Genomic DNA, 19,606 nt, shown 5'->3' on the forward strand with positions numbered 1-19,606 from the left:
TGAAATAGGGAGTTAAGCCCAGAACACACCAAGCCGACGCCGACGAACTAGTGGCGACGAAAGCAGACTGCGGGGTTGGCTCATGTCGGCAGTGTCTGGGTCCAAAGTTGCCCTGACACACCAAAACGACGCTCGACACACGACAGCCAAGTAGCATGTCCTTTCTGCGCCTGCATAAGAAGAAATGCCTTTCCGTACCAGCAGGATAACAGCAGCACTCGGATCCGGCAGTAGCTGAACAGCCAATCAGAATGATGAGATGGCCTGACTGACTGACGAGCTCCGACGCCGATTCAACATGTCGAATTGGCTGAAAAAAAGCTGACGAGGACCTCAAACAAAAACTTAGTCTGCCGACAAACAAAAACTGCCCGATGGCCGACCGTCGGCTTGGTGTGTTCCGGGCTTAAGACTGAATCTATTACATAATATGCAATGCTTTGAGTGTTTTTAGCATAAATATTGATTGGTGCAATTTAATCTTTTTTCCAAAAATGTTGAAATTCCATAAAATATTTTTTTTACTTCCTTAATCTGGCCAATGCATGCTGCATGCTCCTACATGCTCCCCCTCCCCCTTTTTTTTTTTTTAATGGACAGATGTGTGTTATGGTCACAAAGCTCTTTTGAGCTCAACATGTTAAAATTGTCATCATGAGAAGATTTTGGCATGAAATCAGAGAAAATGCATTCTATTATTAAATGTACTATATTAAGAATTTAACACATATCTAATGATTGCTGGTTTGATCGGTTTCATTTAGTTGTCAAAATCTCGTCGGGGAAGTTGAGCTTTGAAGGCGAGTCCATGCTAAAGCTAATTAATTCGGAGTGTCACAGCCTTTACGGAGCGGGAAAGCTTGAAAAGCGACAGCTATGTAATGAGTTCAAGTAGGACGTTCCCAATAAAAAATAAAATAAAGTCATGGCGTTTCAGTCATTTGGGGTTGAAGATTGTGCCATTTGAAGATTAAATTACTACATTTCACATGCATTCAGGCGAAACGACTGCCTGGGGAGGGAAGTATTTTTAATGTTTGTTTGAAGGGCTGCCCATCACTCGTTCCACATAGCAGGGCATCAAAGCTGGAAAGACCTCATCAAAATCCCACTTCTGCTAATGTAGGCAGAGGCTCTTCTTTAGCCATATACTGCTGCATTGCAATTATTATTCACCCCTTATAGCGGATGCTGAGGAGTTTTTAACCTTTTCACTGACCTCCGATCAGTCTCGGATCCTGTTCCCCCATCTCATGCTACCCTCTCCGGCTCTAGGGATTTAACTTTAGCGATGGGGCCATATGCATTACTGCAGCGTCCTCAGGTGACTGTGTAATCCTCTTAACGGACCTATCAAAGAGGTGCTCTTTTTGTTTTGTCGCCTTGACCCCATTCTTAACACGAAACGCTGAGGATAAAGCCAGCTATGGTGTGATTGTTATAGTAGCAGTAGCTTGTTAGCATACGTTTGCTTAAATTGTGAAAATCTTTGATCACCTCTGATCAAATTAGACATACTAGTATCACATACTAGTCAGCGTATCCTTAAAAATGGTTTTGTTTTGTTATTTGGAGCATATTGGCATCTTCTTGAGCTGTAAGCAACTTGAAACCATATTTTATATATTTGATATATATATATTTGTGTTATATATGCATTAATTTCAAGCCATGTTGCATACCACCAGGGGGCACTCAGCATACCACATTTTTAGAACAACTGGTGTAAATGAGCCATTAGTTTAAGTAGTTTGTGCACAAACACTCCCTACTGTTTGGGAATTAATAGCAGTCTCTTCTGTTAATTTGCAGACAGTAGGGAGTATTTATGTCCTGACAGTGTGGAATTGTTTAGCTCAGCATTTCTGTTTTTAGCTCAAGGAAGTTTTTTAGTTCGTGTTAGCATTGCCTGTTGTGTTTATAGCAGTCACATTGGACAGAGCCAATATAAAAGTGTTTAAAAGTACAAGCAGGAACAGTCGTTTAAAAACAGATCTGTAGGCGTTGATATAAGGGTTTTGTGTCTGGCACGTTTCACTTTGCACGTCTCAGAGGATTCATTTTCAAACAAGTCTCAAGCTTTGTTCACTGATAAATGAAGAATCATGGGGTTAAGTATTGATAATTAGCCACTGAAGACTGGGGCTATTTTAGAGGAAATATTTGTGAATAGAAAAGAGCTCTAATGGGCCCTCAGTGTCAGGATACCAGCTTGGCACCGGATCTAATTGGATTTACCACATGCTGTTAATCCTGCCTTGGCACATGAGTATTGACACTGAGCAGATGGGCAACCCCTCACCCATTCTGATACCCCCCGTCGCCTCCTGCTTCCACACACGCAGAAGGACAAGCTCACGGCCCGTGACTCAGTCAGTGAGTCCCTCAAGATGCCAAGCCACTCTGTCAACAATGGCTCCACATCTCTCTAAAAAAACCCTTTCATCTTGCACGCTACTTTCCTCCAATGTGTTTTCATTGGCGTCCCATTCCCAGAGCTCATTTTCGGGTCAGCCGGCATCTTTGACAATTACTCAAATGGTTGCCACAGACTTCCCAGTTTTGCCCCACTGACACGTCTTGTTTTCCACTCATCCCAGCAGTTTTCCTGATCCCCAATACTTAGCTCTGGTTTTCAAAGGAAAAGAAACCAAGTTAAAACACAGGAGCCAACTGGTGTGGACCACAATTAAAGTTTCCCATTGCTAGTGCCCTCAAACCCTTTTTCCATCAAAAGTATTCATTAGCCTTTTTCCTCCCCCTGTTCCTCTGTTTTCCCCCACGTACTGTACTGGAACCGGAGAGGCGGGACTGTAATGTTATGATGGCAATGATAATTTTGTGGAAAAGTGGTGAGACAACATTAGGGGGACCCAAAATTTGCAAGAAGTCTCCCAGGACTGAGTAGATCTGGCTGTTTTGATTTTCATCGCCTCATATTGGCGTATCTTTGGGGCGCGAAACTTTGATTCAAGGCTACGCAAATCAGATCAGATCTCCTTTTTAATTAAAAGAAATTTCTGCAAGCGTCAGTGGGTTTTCCTCAGATCTCATTCCTTTTTTTCCGTGTGGATGATTTGCTTAGGGTACATTGTAGTTCAGGGCTTTCTTAAATGTAAATCTAATCTTTAGCCTCTTTAACTGATGAAGAGGGATGGAAGATATCGAAAAGCCATTTTGGTTATCCTGTGAAGCATGATAAGCACAATATTTCAGCTGAATAAAATTATTCTTTTCTCCTTTACAGGAATCATTCACCAGATGAAAGGGGACTACGAGACTGCTCTGAAGCTGCATAAGGCTCATCTATCCATCGCCCAGGAGCTAAATGACTATGCCGCCCAGGGCAGAGCGTACGGAAACATGGGCAATGCTTACAACGCCCTCGGTGCCTTTGACCAGGCCGTGCGCTACCACCGACAAGAGCTGCAGATTTCCATGGAGGTTAATGATCGCGCCTCGCAGGCCTCGACACACGGAAACCTGGCGGTGGCGTACCAGGCTCTAGGGGCTCACGATCGAGCCTTGCAACATTACCAGAATCATCTGAACATTGCACGAGAGTTGAGGGACATCCAGAGCGAGGCTCGGGCCTTGGGCAACCTGGGTAATTTCCACTGCTCTCGGGGAGAGTTTCCCCAAGCCGTACCTTACTACGAACAGTACCTACGGCTTTCCCCGGACTTGCAGGATATGGAGAGCGAGGGTAAGGTCTGTCACAACTTGGGATATGCGCACTACTGTCTGGGAAACTTCCAGGAGGCGGTGAAGTATTACGAGCAAGACCTGGCACTTGCTAAGGACCTCCACGACAAGCTAAGTCAAGCCAAAGCCTACTGCAATCTGGGCCTGGCCTTTAAGGCTCTTGGCGACTATAGCAAGGCGGAGGAGTGCCAGAAGTACCTTCTTTCCTTGGCGCAGTCGCTAAACAACTCACAGGCTCGATTCCGCGCCTTGGGCAACCTGGGCGACATCTTCCTTTGTAAGAAGGACGTTCCCGGAGCCGTCAAGTTTTACGAGCAGCAGTTGGCATTGGCACATCAGGTCAAGGAACGCAAGATGGAAGCGAACGCCTATGCAGCATTGGGAGCCGCCTACAGGATGCTACAGAAGTTTGACAAGTCCTTAGGGTACCATACCCAGGAACTGGAGGTGTACCAGGAGCTGGGTGACATCCAGGGAGAGTGCCAGGCTCACGGACACCTCGCTGCAGTCTACATGTCTCTTGGGAAGTACACCATGGCCTTCAAATGCTACGAGGAACAGCTTGAACTTGGTCAGCGACTAAAGGACCCCAGCGTTGAGGCCCAGGTCTATGGTAACATGGGCATCACGAAAATGAACATGGGAGTAATGGAAGAGGCCATTGGATACTTCGAGCAACAGTTGGCGATGTTGCAGCAGCTCAGTGGCAACGAGGCCGTGCTGGACCGTGGTCGCGCCTATGGGAACTTGGGAGACTGCTATGACTCGCTGGGAGATTTTGAAGAGGCAATTAAGTATTACGACCAGTATCTCTCTGTGGCACAGAGCCTCAACCATATGCAGGACCAGGAGAAGGCATACAGAGGTCTTGGTAATGGACACAGGTAAGAATTCAAGTTGATATGTGTTTTTTTTGTCATTTTACAGTGGCCTCAAAAAATATTTGCGGCACAAAAAACACTTATTAGATATAAAAAATAAATCAAACCATGTTGCATCTGCAAATAAATGTTTTTTTTTTTAGTTTTACAGTCAAAATAATATATGTATCTTTAAAATAAGATACTTTTCTAAGAGAAGCAACATTAATGATATTCAGACTTGCCTCAGATCTGAATGTTAAGTGTATTTTTTTCTTGTTTTTAACTTGTTTATATTTAAACCAAATGAAAAAATCTGCCAGTGCAGTAAGACAAAATACACTTAAAGAAATTATTCTATGAAAGAATTAAAGAAACATTCTATGAAAACAAGACCTAATATCTTATGCAGTGTTGCTTCTCAAGTAAACGATATCTTGTTTTCAAGGATTTTCTTGAAATTCTTAAGAACTCATTGAGATGTTAATGTGTAGCTAATGTGCTGAACTACATATATAGTAAATCTAATTTGTCTTGTTCGATATTTTAACGAAAATAATACAAATCCTATAGTATAGGATAGTATACTATAGGATTTTTTTTGTGGTGTATGGACTTTTATATTTAGATTTTATCTGATTTAAAGGGATAGTTCACCCAAAAATGAAAATGCTATCATGGTTTACTCACCCTTATGTCATTCAAAACTTGTATGACTTTCTTATTTCTGTGGGACACAAAAGAAGATATTTTCAAGATTGTTTCAACTGTTTTTGTGGTAACACTTTAGTATGGGGAACTCATATTCTCTAACAACTGTGACCTCAGAAAAATCCTAATTCACAGTTTATTAATAGTTAAGGTTTATTAATAGTAAGGTAGTTGTTGTTGTAGTGGTTATGTTTAGGTATTGGGTAGGATTAAGGGATGTAGAATAAGGTCATGCAGAATAAGGCATTAAAATGTGCTTTATGTATACTACTAAACAACCAATATGCAAGCTAGTAAGCTACTAGTTAAAAGTGAGAACTGTTCCCCATACTAAAGTGTTACCGTTTTTGTCTATACAATGGAAACCAGTGGGATTTGAACCAACATTGGACCTCTTTGATTTACATTGTATGTACAAAAAAAAGTCGTACAGGTTTGGAACCACATAAGAGTGAGTTCATTATGGCAGAATTTTAATTTTTGAATGAACTACTATTCCTTCAAGTGTCTAAATAATTTTTGGCACCACTATAAATACATACAGTTGTACTTGTCATACTGCAATGTAATATGGTTTAGACAAGCATATTAGACAAGATTACTTTTTTAATGTGGTGTGGGTGATTTATTAGCATTTTTGAGCTGTGGAGTCTCATGTGAATGATGATGCAACAGGCTGCTTGTTATTCTAGTCGCTTTAATCTAAGAGAGACACTTACTGTATCAGGAGGGCATGTGGACTGACACTGTGAGGTCAACAGGTGGACACAGAACACTCTCACAACACGCAACAGATTGAAAATGGGATTGTTTTGTATCGGATCATAACCCCACCTTCACCATGCATGCTTACATGACACAGCAGGGCTGCACGTCTGCACCGGGATTCATACAGCGTAACAGCTCTTTCTGTCTTTCAGTGTCGCTTGAGTGCGTCAACAACAGAATCTTTCAAAATCTTCACTTGTAGACTTTGGATTAATCGTGAAAAATACATGTAAATCATATCTTTGTTAGTACTTTTTTGCATTTGTATAAGAACTTGCCATTCAGGCTGGGCAATATCAAATATTTACAATATTCTGAATGAATCTTAAATAGTCCCATTATATTTTTTGGCCATTAGTTTCCTTCCTTATGGCTCATGACTAATATTAATAGCATCTCTAATACTAGCAAACAAGCAAAATTGGAGTTCAGATTGTGACTCAGTTTGAGGGATTAGTGAATCATTTTTAAAACTCTGATTTATAGATTTGTTTGCTTGATCTATCAGAAAAGTTTCACAGAAGTCCTTGTGGCATATGATGAACAGCAACATTTACTTCAAATATTTTCAGTATAGAATTTTAATATTTAAAAAAAATGTCACATTGAGATTCTAAACATTTTTGAGTGATAACACAAACAAATCTTTGAATCAAAGTTTTGAATCGATTCACTGATGTTGAGCCATTGCATTGATTTGAAGATACATAAATATTGCATATATAATGCCTTTAGCCGTTGATGCAAACTCATAGTCTTATATATATTTTATAATTCACTCACAACATTTATTGCATTAGGATTTTTTGTGGTGTATGGACATGTGATTTATTAAAACACAAAGTTACACGATACATTTTGTCTTCAACAATAGATTTATTGTTTTATGAGTTGATTTCAAACCTAACAAACTCCTTTTAGTGAAACAGCTCTTGGTTTTATATTCTGTTATGTGATAAAATAGCATTTTGAAGTGACTTAAAGTGATAGTTCACCCAAAAATGAGTACTGAATCAATTTTTAAACTCTGATTCTAAGATTTGTTTGCTTGATCTCTCAAAAATATTTTCAGAAATCCATGTTGCATATGATTAACAGCAACATTTACTTGTAATATATTTTTTAGTACATTTTAAATTATTAAAAAAGACACATGGAGACAAATATTTGAATCAGGTTTTTGAATCATGAGTTTTTGAATCAGTTTTCTGATGCTGATTCATTTCATTCCAAATACATACAACACATACAAGTAAATACTGAATATATAATGTTTTTAGCTAATAATCCCAACTCATAATGTTATATATCTTTTATAATTCGCTTTCAACATTGCATTAAGATTTTTTTGTGGTGTATGAAATGCAATATATATATATATAAATATATAGACACATAGACTTAAAGGGATAGTTCACCCAAAAAAAATGAGTATTGAAAACTCTGATTCTATAATTTATTTGCTTGATCTCTCAAAATGATGTGCATAGCTATATGCTCCATATGTGTCTCCCCAGCATCCTCAGTGTGATCCTCAACACATCCATTTTAATTACTACCCAATCAGCCCTTTAAGTGTTTCAGCTCCCGTCACAAACCCTTGTGAATTCTGCTTACCTAAACTGCCTGCAAGTATACGGGCATCGAAATATGATGAATGGTTTGCTGCAGGGGCCTGTCAAAGCTCAACACTGCGGATTGTGGGGAGAGAACTCACACCGGGCCCGCAATGAGCCAACCTCATCCAAACCCAAACCCCCATCCTTCCCACAGTCCAACGGGAAGGTAAATTACACTGTCAGTTGTGACAATGCGCTTGGACTCCCCTCAGCGGAGAGGAGCTTTACCTCAGATAGCGCCGAAGAATCCAACAAGAACCTCATTAAAGGCCCGCGTTAAAAGCTATTTGTTTCATTTATATTGAAATGAGGCAGGGCCTTTCAACGAGACTGATGTTGCTGTAATTTCAAGTGACAGGACAACAAGGGGTAATGATGCATCGCTTTTATGCTACCTAAGTAGTGAGCGAGTCCCCGGCCTGTGTGAATTAAGCCTGGTTTTGTTATTCCTCAGAGAGCCGGTACTGAACTGCTTTTGGAATCGCTTGCTCTCCCGATGGATGAGCGTGTGGACTATATTTCTCTTTCTAAATGAAGCTGCATTGGCGCTGTCCTGCCACCTGTGTGTTGCTCAAATAGCTCGTATCGATCTAAAGCATGCGGTCCCTCGTGATTCCCTCACATTCAGTATTTTAGCACCATTAAACTAGACTGATGCTGCTGTACTTCCAGATTGTGTTTCATGTGAGAAGGTTCATATTAAAAGGAATACATGAATCTCAAAATGTTGTTATCAGAATGTAAACATTCTGGAATTTATTAGTTGAAATGAATTTTTTTTTTTTTTAATATACCACAGTCTGGCAGCAGACGACACACTGTAAGCTAATAAAGCAATAAGACCGAAGTAAAATCTCTGTCATCCTCCTTTTGAAATGAAAAGCACTAAAATCTGATCGGATGAAAGAAATATGCACATCAATGACATCAGTTAAATTGTTTTTTTTGTTTTTTATTTACTTTATTATGCATTATAAATGCATTGTTGAGATTATATGATATATATATATATATATATATATATGCATACACACACACACACACACACACACACACACATTTATAATACAATTTTAAAAAATTATATATATATTACAGTGTGGCTCAGCCAATCATATTTTTATTCTGGATCTACTTTTATTTGTGTAAAATTTGTAGAAATTGTATTTAATTTTATAATTATTTATAATTAAATATAATTATATACACATTATACATACACACACACACACACACACACATATATATATATATATATATATATATATATATACGAAAACACAAACACATTATTATACATTATATTACAAATATTTTATATTTATTTATCTATGTATTAAAATGTGACTCGGACAGTCATATTTTTCAGTATTTTGGATCTACTTTTATTTGTTTAAAAAATGTATTATTAATGTTTTTATTATATATATATATATATATATATATATATATATATATATATATACAAACACATTATTATACATTATACTAAAAATATATATTTTTTTTATTTATTAAAATGAGTCGCATTTTTCAGTATTTTTATTTGTGTAAAAAAATGTATTTCTTTTTTATTATATATATATATATATTTTTTTTTTTTTTTTTTTTTCTGACATAGTTTAACTCTGAGATCTTGTCATATTTTATTACCATTTTTTAAACTATAGTGAATAAACTGAATTAATGAATGAAATGTTCAAGGTTTGACTGTATATTTGACTGGTTTGACTGTATATATATTATTTATTTACAGTGTGGCTCAACCAATCTGATTTGTCAGTTTCATCTGATATTTTGGCTCTGTCTTCTTTTACTCTGTGTGTAAAGTTGTTTGCTGACTGTGTTTCTCAGGGCGATGGGGAACCTCCAGCAGTCTCTGGTGTGTTTTGAGAAGCGGTTGGTGGTGGCGCATGAGCTGGGAGAGTGCGGAGGAAAAGCTCAGGCCTACGGAGAGCTGGGCAGCTTGCACAGCCAGCTGGGTAACTACGAGCAAGCCATCTCATGCCTGGAACGGCAGCTCGGCATCGCCCGTGACACCCAAGATCGATTGCTGGAGGGTGACGCCAGCTGCGGCCTGGGCGCTGTGTACCAGCTGATGGGCGAACACGACACGGCCCTTCAGTTTCACCAACTGGACCTCCAGATCGCAGAGGAGACGGGCAGCTCCAGCTGTCAGGGCCGGGCCTACGGGAACCTGGGACTCACTTACGAGTCTCTGGGTAATTTCGAGCGTGCCGTGGTGTACCAGGAGCAGCATCTGAGCATCGCGGCACAGACCAACGACCTGGTGGCCAAAACTCTGGCCTACAGCAGTCTGGGACGAACACATCACGCTCTGCAGAACTACTCACAGTCGGTCATGTACCTGCAGGAAGGTAAGAAACGTGAACCATTGGGGGTGAAATTTGACCGTTCTTTGTGAGGTTCACCAGTATAACACTTTCAGATCTCTATTCAGTTGAGGGTGAAACAACTAAAGATATCAGGAAGTTGTTTATTGAGGTATAAACGTCACGTTCAAACTCTGAAGCCCATGTTTACATGCTCCGAGAGACAGCTGGTGGTTTGCTCCCACAGAGGACATTGAAATTCAGCTCATTTGTTTGGCTTCTGGTATTACTCTGAGCTGGAGCGTGTTATCAATCAACCGTATGTTGCTATAATAATCCTATTTGAGATGTACGGGTGAGCGCTCTCTCTATGAACACACAGCAAAACTAGTGATGTCCGGCTTGCTAATGAGTTGTTCTTTTGAACCATTTCTTTTTAGTGAACTGGTTAAACCACTTTCTCATGGTTTATGTGAAAAGGTGCGTTGATTAAGACTAGTTTATTCACTTTTTATGCCTTAGACATTTAAAACACCCACATTTCACATCATTAGTGGGTGATTTAAAGGGTCAGTTGAACCAAAAAAATGAAAATTCTATCTTTAATTACTCACCCTCATGTCATTCCAAACCTGTAAGACTTTCGTTCATCTTCGGAACACAAATAGAGATATTTTTAATGAAATCTGAGAGCTTTCTGTCCCTCCATTGACAGGCTACGCAACTACCACTTTCAAGCCCTAGAAAGGTAGTAAAGAGTAATCCATGTGATTACTCCAGTTGTTTAACCTCAGGTTTATGAAGTGACGCGAGTGCTTTGTTTGCATAAAAAACATAATTTACCACTTTATGTACAAAATATTAATCTCAACACGCGTCCATGAGAGCACCACGGTGCATGTGTGTTGTGTTGATGCGAGAGCAGATATTGTTGTGTGAAAAGAGGACTTTTTTTTCTCTGAGTTGTTACTTTATATCTCGCAATTCTGACTTTATAACTCATAATTCTGACTTTATATCTCATAATTCTGACTTTATAACTCGCAATTCTGACTTTATATCTCATAATTCTGACTTTATAACACATAATTCTGACTTTATAACTCATAATTCTGACTTTATAACTCGCAATTCTGACTTTATATCTCATAATTCTGACTTTATAACTCATAATTCTGACTTTATAACTCGCAATTCTGACTTTATATCTCATAATTCTAACTTTATATCTCATAATTCTGACTTTATAACATAATTCTGACTTTATAACTCGCAATTCTGACTTTATATCTCATAATTCTGACTTTATATCTCATAATTCTGACTTTATAACTTGCAATTCTGACTTTATATCTCATAATTCTAACTTTATATCTCATAATTCTGACTTTATAACACATAATTCTGACTTTATAACTCGCAATTCTGACTTTATAACACGTAATTTTGACTTTAAAACTCGCAATTCTGACTTTATATCTCATAATTCTGACTTTATATCTTGCAATTCTGACTTTATAACATGTAATTCTGACTTTATATCACACAATTCTGACTTTAAAACTCGCAATTCTGACTTTATATCTCATAATTCTGACTTTATATCTCATAATTCTGACTTTATAACATGTAATTCTGACTTTATATCTCATAATTCTGACTTTATATCTCATAATTCTAAGGAAAAAAAGTCAGAATTGTGAGATAAAAAGTCGCAATTACCTTTTTTATTTTTTTATTTCATGGCAGAAACAAGCCTCCATGGCTTTGATAAAAGAGTTTGTAGTTGAATTAGGTATCCACTCAATAAAACCTGTCCTCTCTTGCTGGTCTTTCCGAAATGACTTTCCTCAGTTCTGTCAGCTGTCAGGAACAGAGCGGCTCACGGGCGGCCGCGCGCTCTAATCACCTTCATCCAGGACTTTTGACGGCTTCTTCCCTCCTGCGAGAGTGGCGGAGGACAGTGGGGAAAAGGACAGATAGATGCGGATCCCGTCTCGCATCCTCTACACCAAAAGGCCACCGCGTCCTTCCGTCTGACAGCCAATTAACTAAGAGTGGCCTCCTCGTGAGCGGCGGACAGGAGGAAACCACTCACTCTCAGATCAGTTTGGCGTTTGTGAGATTGAAATTGTGTAGAAACCGAAACGTGGGACTGTGAACTCTAGATTGTGAGACTCCGCGCTTTGCTTGTTGTGTGTTTGATAATGAAGGTACTTGATTAGTTTGGCAACTGAAAAAATTCGTCTGAAAATTAACTTTTGGTTTTGGTTCGTCACAATATTCCTCATTTAAATAATTCATACGCAGAATAAAGGGGCAGGGCTGGTTGAGTTAGTTAGTAGTGTGTTGAAACTCACAGTTATGGTAAGGGGTGGGGCATTTCCCAAAAACGCTCAAAGCGCTTGCCCAATCACAACACACTGCTCCAGCCGACCAATCAGAGCACATTGTGCTTTTCAGAAGGAGGGGCTTCATAGAGACAGGAACTAAACAGAGCGTTACTGACAGACTGGGAAGAGAGGAGCTGCAACAATGGAGAATATGAACATTCAAGCAGGAAAACCTTCTGCTTTCTGTCAGAATTAATAAGAGAGTTGTTTTCAAAGACATAATTAAGATAATGAAATGGAGAAGTGTCATATTTATAAACTCTGTTTAACAATTAGAGACATGACTTCACTAAATACATACAGTTTGTATAATTCAGACCCTTGTACTGTAGTGTAGATGGTGTTGAAGAGGGGAGTGTTTTACTGAACATTTCTTTTGTCTTGGGTTTGAACTTGAAAGGAATCAAAGAGGGATTGAAACGGTGATTAAAGTCTGTGTTGAACGAGAAAAATCATTTCTGAGGCTTTTCTTTAGATCAGCGCCTGATGAGACCTAAATACCAGTGTGTCCCGACAGCCATGTCAGAGTTTGATGATGAAAAACATAAAAAACAGAGAGAAAGAAAAGAATGGAGGAAGAAAAGACAAGGGAATGTTTTGGAGGCTGTTATTTTAGGATGATTAATTGCAGAGCACACCAAATATGAGTTTAAAAACAAGACACATACTAGAACTGTAAGTAACTTTAAGTGCTGAGCGTTTTGATGCTTTTATTAAAGGAATAGTTCAGCAAACAAAAGAAGTTCATGTTTTTTCACCCCCAAACCCATATGACTTTCTTTCTTCCAAGTAAAACAGAAAGAAAAAGTGTGAAATCAAAGTGTATATACACTACTGTTCAAAAGTTTGGGGTCAGTAAGATTTTTAATTGTTTTTGAAAGACTCTTCTGCTCACCAAGGCTGCGTTTATTTGATCAAAAATAAAGTAAAAATAGTGAAATAATATTACAATTTAAAATAACTCTTTTCTAAGTGAATATATTGTAAAATGTAATTTATTCCTGTGAACAAAGCTGAATTTTCAGCATCATTACTCAAGTCTTCAGTGTCACATGATCCTTCAGAAATCATTCTTTTATATATATTTTATTACATTATATTTATATATATACACAGATATATTCAAGCTTATTTTTAACCGAACACAGCACAGTTTATTTTAATTAATACGTTTAATTTATAACGTACTTTGTCATTTTGTCATACTATAATAGTACGTGAACTATACACAACACTGTCTCACATAAGTTATCAATATTTTTTGTCTGGAAAGAGAGGGACTAAATTTTAATTACAAATATCAACTTTAAAACTCAAATTTTGATGCATTAAAACAAGTTTGCTGTGATGTGGGATGAATAAACTTAAACTATTCATTTAAAACACTTCCTGGAAAAGCATTTATGGGTAAATCTCTGTTTCCGTGTGTCTCAGGTCTGCGTCTCGCGGAGCAGCTGGGCCGTCGGGAGGACGAGGCCAAGATCCGACACCGTCTGGGGCTCTCGCTGTGGGCCAGTGGCAATCTGGAGGAATCCCAGCACCAGGTACAACACACACACACACACACACACACAGCCAATTTACTGCAGTCTCCGCACAGATGCACAGGATGCTCATGAACGCTCTTCTTGACAGAGCTTGTCTCTGCTTCTTCTAATGATGTGCCTGTAGGCGGACACGCGTATGTGTGTGTGTTTCACATGTTTGCGGACTTGTCATCTCCGTCGGACTCTTCACTTGTGACTTCATCATTGTGTGAGGCAAACAAAGAGACTGAATTTGATGTTCAGGGAATCACACACTCTCTGCGCTTAGGCCCTAATTGATTCAGTCCAAACGAGCTCCCCGTCAACGGCAAACACTGTTTGTTTGAGGAATCCCTGCTGAGGATTTGGATGTAGCACGATTCATTTGACCAGATTCCATTCGTTAGCTTCAGTGAACCGATTCAGTAATTCATTTGAGTCACTCAAAGCTGCAGTGTGTGATTTCTGTGCCGAAATAGTCCCGTCCTAAATGCACACCATCGATTGTGTCAGAAATGGACGTGCTTCAACAAACAGAGCTTCTTTTTGAAAGCACTACAGCTTGAACTACATTCTTACAGTCGAATGATACATGAATCATTGCTAAACGGTTCAAGTGAATCAAAAAAATAACAGAAATTAACCTGAAAGTGACAAATAATACAGATAGATTAGTTTAAATGTCTATCATTTGATAATATTCTAGGGATGCAAGATATATGCATACATACGTATACATATTTTGTTCAGCAAAGACGCCTTAAATTGATCAAAAGTGACAGTAAAGACATTTATAATGATACAAACGAACATTGATACTATAAGAAATGTTTCTTGAGCAGCAAATCAGCATATTAGAATGATTTCTGAAGGATCATGTGACACTGAAGACTGGAGTAATGATGCTGAAAATTGAGCTTTGATCAGGAATAAATTACAGTTTACAATATATTCACATAGAAAACAGTTATTTTAAATAGTAATAATATTTCACAATATTCCTGTTTGACTGTATTTTTGATCAAATAAATGCTGAGAATAAGACGCTTTTTTCAAAAACATTTCAAAATCTTACAGACGACAAACTTTTGAATGATAGTGTATGTCCGTCAGTGTTGGATGTTTATCTATTTTAATATGTAGATGATCTTGCACTAAATTAAAGAGACAGATTATTGGAGAGATTCAAGCCTTTAGGAAGTACGCTGTCTCTTTAAGAGCTCATGTTGGAGTGAGAACAACTTATAATCATAAATCTGTATTTAATGACTCATAACGGAGTGTTGCTGAACGTGAAACTAATCTAAAGTGGTTTTTGATGGAAAATATGTTAAAAGTGAGGAAAAATGCCCTCATAAAGGTAACAAAATACTTTCACGGAAATTAAATTCTGTGGGCAAATATTGATCGTTAATAGAAAGTGTACTTTTGATATGAATCAGACATCGCTGTTTGTTTTCCTGACACATTTTAGGATTGCTTTATGCACTAAACTTTCCAATCAATAGCATGAAACCAGACTGAGGAGTATTGAACCTCTGAGATTATTTTTTGACTGATTTTATTTGATTTTTTTGATGATTTCTTTAGGTGGTCGGCTCAGACGGTGACGTCTGTAGTCGTCTATGTAATCGGATCACATTTTATCATGTCTGGGGAGGAAGGCTCTAGATTGTTCTTCTCCCTCTGTAAATTACAGAGCCGTTCTCGCGTCTCGGTTACGGCGACGTGTGGGTCTCCACCGCGGAGAAGGATGTTGATCGCATATGTGCCGAACGTCTACAGGGAGACGGAAGATTAGAGGATAATGTGTTTATATCATCGTACAGCCAGTCTTGTCAATTAGGCAGCTGTGCCAGTGGGGAGGGACGTCCTCAGTACAGTCTGAAAGAGAGACAAACAGTCAGTCTCACGCGCCTCTGGCAGCAGCTGTCAATCATACAGACATGTTCAGATTGATGCTGCTTTTGTTAAGACGTCCGGTTGTGTGTGCACTACAAGATCTCACAACGAAACGTCACTTTAACAATATTTTTCTTTTGCACCTCCAAAATGTACCTTTTTTTTTATATAATACTTAAGGGTGTATTTAAAATGGCTGCTAAGGTACTTTGGGTGTTTTCTTTTAGTGTCTTGAGAGGAGTCCTGCACAAGTCTCAGTCATACTCAGGTCTTTAAAAATGGCTTGTGATAGTCTTTTCTTTCCTATTGTGCCGTATATCCGAGTGAAACGCTTCTCAAACAAGAACAAATGTAGGGCGGGGCTTGATTTTGTCTGTGGGGAATTGATTGGATGGTTGTGGTTTGCTATTGGTGGATCTCATGTGAGTGACAGGTTGCCCCGCCCTCATCATCAGAGAAGAGATGTTGCTGCAAGAGATATTCTGAATCAAGATTACGAGGAACATTAATAAAAATAATAATAATGGTGATGTATTGTCCACAGATTAATATTTTTTATCATAAATATTGCAATATTCCAGAAAAAAATAAGAATTTGGATTTCATGGTGACTTTGACTAAAAAAAAAATTTAAGTAAATCTGAAATTAAATTAAATATAAATATTAGATGAAAAACTTAAACTCATAAAAAAGCAACTAACCGAAATAAATACGTTTTAGACGAAGTACTAACATTACTGAAACTAAAACTGAAATAAAAAATAAAGCTAAATAAAAATAAATAAAATAAAATTACAAAATAACATAATAAAATTACTGAAACTTAAAATAAAATTAGAATAAAATAATAATAGTCTGTTTTGATTGCATGGTGACTTTAATGGGGATCACATTTTCATTAATTTAAATAAATCTGAAATTAAATAAAATATAAATATTAGATTAAAAAAATAGACAAATAGCTTTTTGGATGAAGTACTAAAATTACTGAAACTAAAACTGAAATAAAAATAAATTAAAGCTAAATAAAAAATACAAAAACTAGAGATGCACCGATACTAAATTTCTCCACCGATACCGATAGCTGATTATTCAGAGTGATTTATCGGCCCTGACTATCAGCTGTTTTTGAAATATCAGCAGATACCAAATTTTGGCCGATATATCGGTGCATCTCTAATAAAAACTAACAAAAATGACAAAAGATCATAATAAAATGACTTAAACTTAAACTAAAATTAAAATAATAATTGAAAATATAAAAATAAAAGCTAATTCAAAATATGAATAAAAACAATAATAGTATATAAATAATACTAAAATAACACTCAGGTCCCTCCTTCAACATATATTCCAGCAGGTGAAAGTTTATCACTTAGAAAGCACTATCACTCTTCCCATCAGGCTGTACGATTACACAAGTATAGTATAGCCGGCATCAGCATAATTGTCTTCTTCTACAGTCTGTTTTCTCTTTCAGCTCAGCTACTGTCATGGAAGATCAACAGTTTGAAGAGAATATTGCTGAGAAAGTTAAGTTAAAGTTAGTTCAACTGTCAACATGTCTATATCTAGCTTCCTAAGTTAATAATAACACATACAAGAACGTATGTTTAATGTGAAATGTATAATTTCTGAAGCTTTTGCATCACCAAACCAGTGTCCCGACTACTCGAATTGTCTTCCATTGGTCGGACAAACAGACAGCCCCGCCCATAAAATGTGTCAAGCTGCTTGGGATGTTTTAAAGGGGTCCCATTATGTTTTTTTTTTTACATGTTTAACTTTCTTTAGTGTGTAATGTTGCTGTTAAAGTTATTTCTAAACTCCCTGAAATGCCTCCATTGTAGTTCCAGGAACGAACACGTCACAGTATTCCTCATTTAAATAATTCATACACAGAATAAAGGGGCGGGGCCTGGTTGAGTCAGTTAGTAGTGTGTTGAAACTGGCGGTTATGGTAAGGGGCGGGACATTTCACAAACACGCTCGAAGCGCTCGACCAATCACAACACAATGCTCCAGCCGACCAATCAGAGCACATTGTGCTTTTCAGAAGGAGGGGCTTCATAGAGACAGGAAGTAAACAGGGCGTTACTGACAGACTGAGAAGAGAGGAGCTGCAACAATGGAGAATAATGAACATTCAAGCATGAAAAGTAGTAGAGCTGTTCTAGTAGAGCACAAAAACATGTAATGTGTCGGCCGAGTGTTTTGTGTCTGCGTTTGCAGAGTGTTTCAGGCCGTAGAGTGGAGAAAATGAAAAGAAACTGGAGTCAGCTGATAGTACAGCGTGTGTGTGTTTTTTGAGTGTAGTAATAGTAGCTTTTCATGGCCTTTCCTCCCTGGTGACTCAGTTTGGTGTGTGTGTGTGTGATGTATAGACAGTTCTGGAGCGCTGCAGATTGCAGATGGAGTGTGTGTGTGTGTGTGTGTGTGTGTGTGTGTGTGTGTGTGCTGATGCATTCCGCTCTTAATTGATTGCAGGCTGGCCGTGCTGTATGCTGATGAAGGGCTCTCTGCAGCCGAACCCCTGAGAAACGCTGCATTCCAAGCCACAAACACACACATATATCTTGAAAACACATAAATACTCAAACATGCACCGTCAGCCAGCACTGGGGGCGCTAAACTACGAGCTACTGCTCATTTGAAGAAGGACGGCTTGACAGCTACACTGTAAACTATGATTTTTCGAAGTTGTAAATGAAACAAAAATGACTGGAGTAATAATTCAGTGTGTGTTACTTGCCATTTCTTTGTTATAATTTGTGAAATTTAAAGTGAAAGTTGTTTGAAAATAAATCCTATACCATTTTTTTCAGTTTATAGTCGAGCTGCCCTTTTAAAAACACTGCAACATTTTTTAAACAGTATTTTTGTGTAGTTTTGCTGTAAAAAATATCATATATTATTGCTTGAGGAGCAAATTACATAAGATATTAAGACTTGTTTTCTAATAACTTTTATTAATATTAAAGTTATTATATCAATGTTTCTCTTACCAAATGTGTTTTTCTTGTTTTAAGCATAAACCTCGCTAAGTTTAGTCAGATTTCTGCATAAAATAAGCAAAAAATATTTGCAAGTGGGGTACACTGAATTACATTGAACATACGGCATTGAATTAACTAGAAAACACAATAATTTATATAACTGAGTTGAAGGCACAGAATCGTTTATTTGATTAGTGAATCTTTTATTTCACCAGTGAATCGTTTATTTGATTAGTGAATCTTTTATATCACCAGTGAATCATTTATTTAATAAGTGAATCTTTTATTTCACCAGTGAATCATTTATTTGGTCTGTGAAATTTGATCAGTGACTCGTTTATTTGATTAGTGAATCTTTTATTTCACCAGTGAATCATTTGACCAATGAATCATTTGACCAGTGAATAGTTTATTTGATTAGTGAATCTTTTATTTCCCCAGTGAATCATTTGACCAGTGAATCGTTTATTTGATTAGTGAATCTTTTATTTTACCAATGAATCATTTGACCAGTGAATTGTTTGATTAGTGAATCTTTTATATCACCAGTGAATCATTTATTTAATAAGTGAATCTTTTATTTCACCATTGAATCTTTTATTTGGTCTGTGAAATTTGATCAGTGACTCGTTTATTTGATTAGTGAATCTTTTATTTCACCAGTGAATCATTTATTTGATTAGTGAATCTTTTATTTCACCAGTGAATCATTTATTTGATAAGTGAATCTTTTATTTTAACCAGTGAATTGTTTATTTAATCATTGAATCGTTTATTTAATCTATTTAATCA

General features: G+C 37.5%; 1 protein-coding gene across 3 annotated transcripts in view; it reads left to right on the forward strand.

Annotated features, from left to right (window-relative positions):
• The window catches only part of ttc28 (tetratricopeptide repeat domain 28), a 287,139-nt gene that overhangs the window by 236,748 nt on the left and 30,785 nt on the right, over positions 1 to 19,606 (forward strand). For all 3 annotated transcript variants that reach the window (XM_051909035.1, XM_051909036.1, XM_051909037.1), the window contains 3 exons: positions 3,248 to 4,589; positions 9,518 to 10,041; positions 13,824 to 13,933. In XM_051909035.1, coding sequence (XP_051764995.1) covers positions 3,248 to 4,589; positions 9,518 to 10,041; positions 13,824 to 13,933 — 1,976 coding nt within the window. The remainder of the gene's footprint in view (positions 1 to 3,247; positions 4,590 to 9,517; positions 10,042 to 13,823; positions 13,934 to 19,606) is intronic.

Source organism: Ctenopharyngodon idella, chromosome 10, assembly GCF_019924925.1.
Source record: "Ctenopharyngodon idella isolate HZGC_01 chromosome 10, HZGC01, whole genome shotgun sequence".
NCBI classification, from domain to species: Eukaryota; Metazoa; Chordata; class Actinopteri; order Cypriniformes; family Xenocyprididae; genus Ctenopharyngodon; species Ctenopharyngodon idella.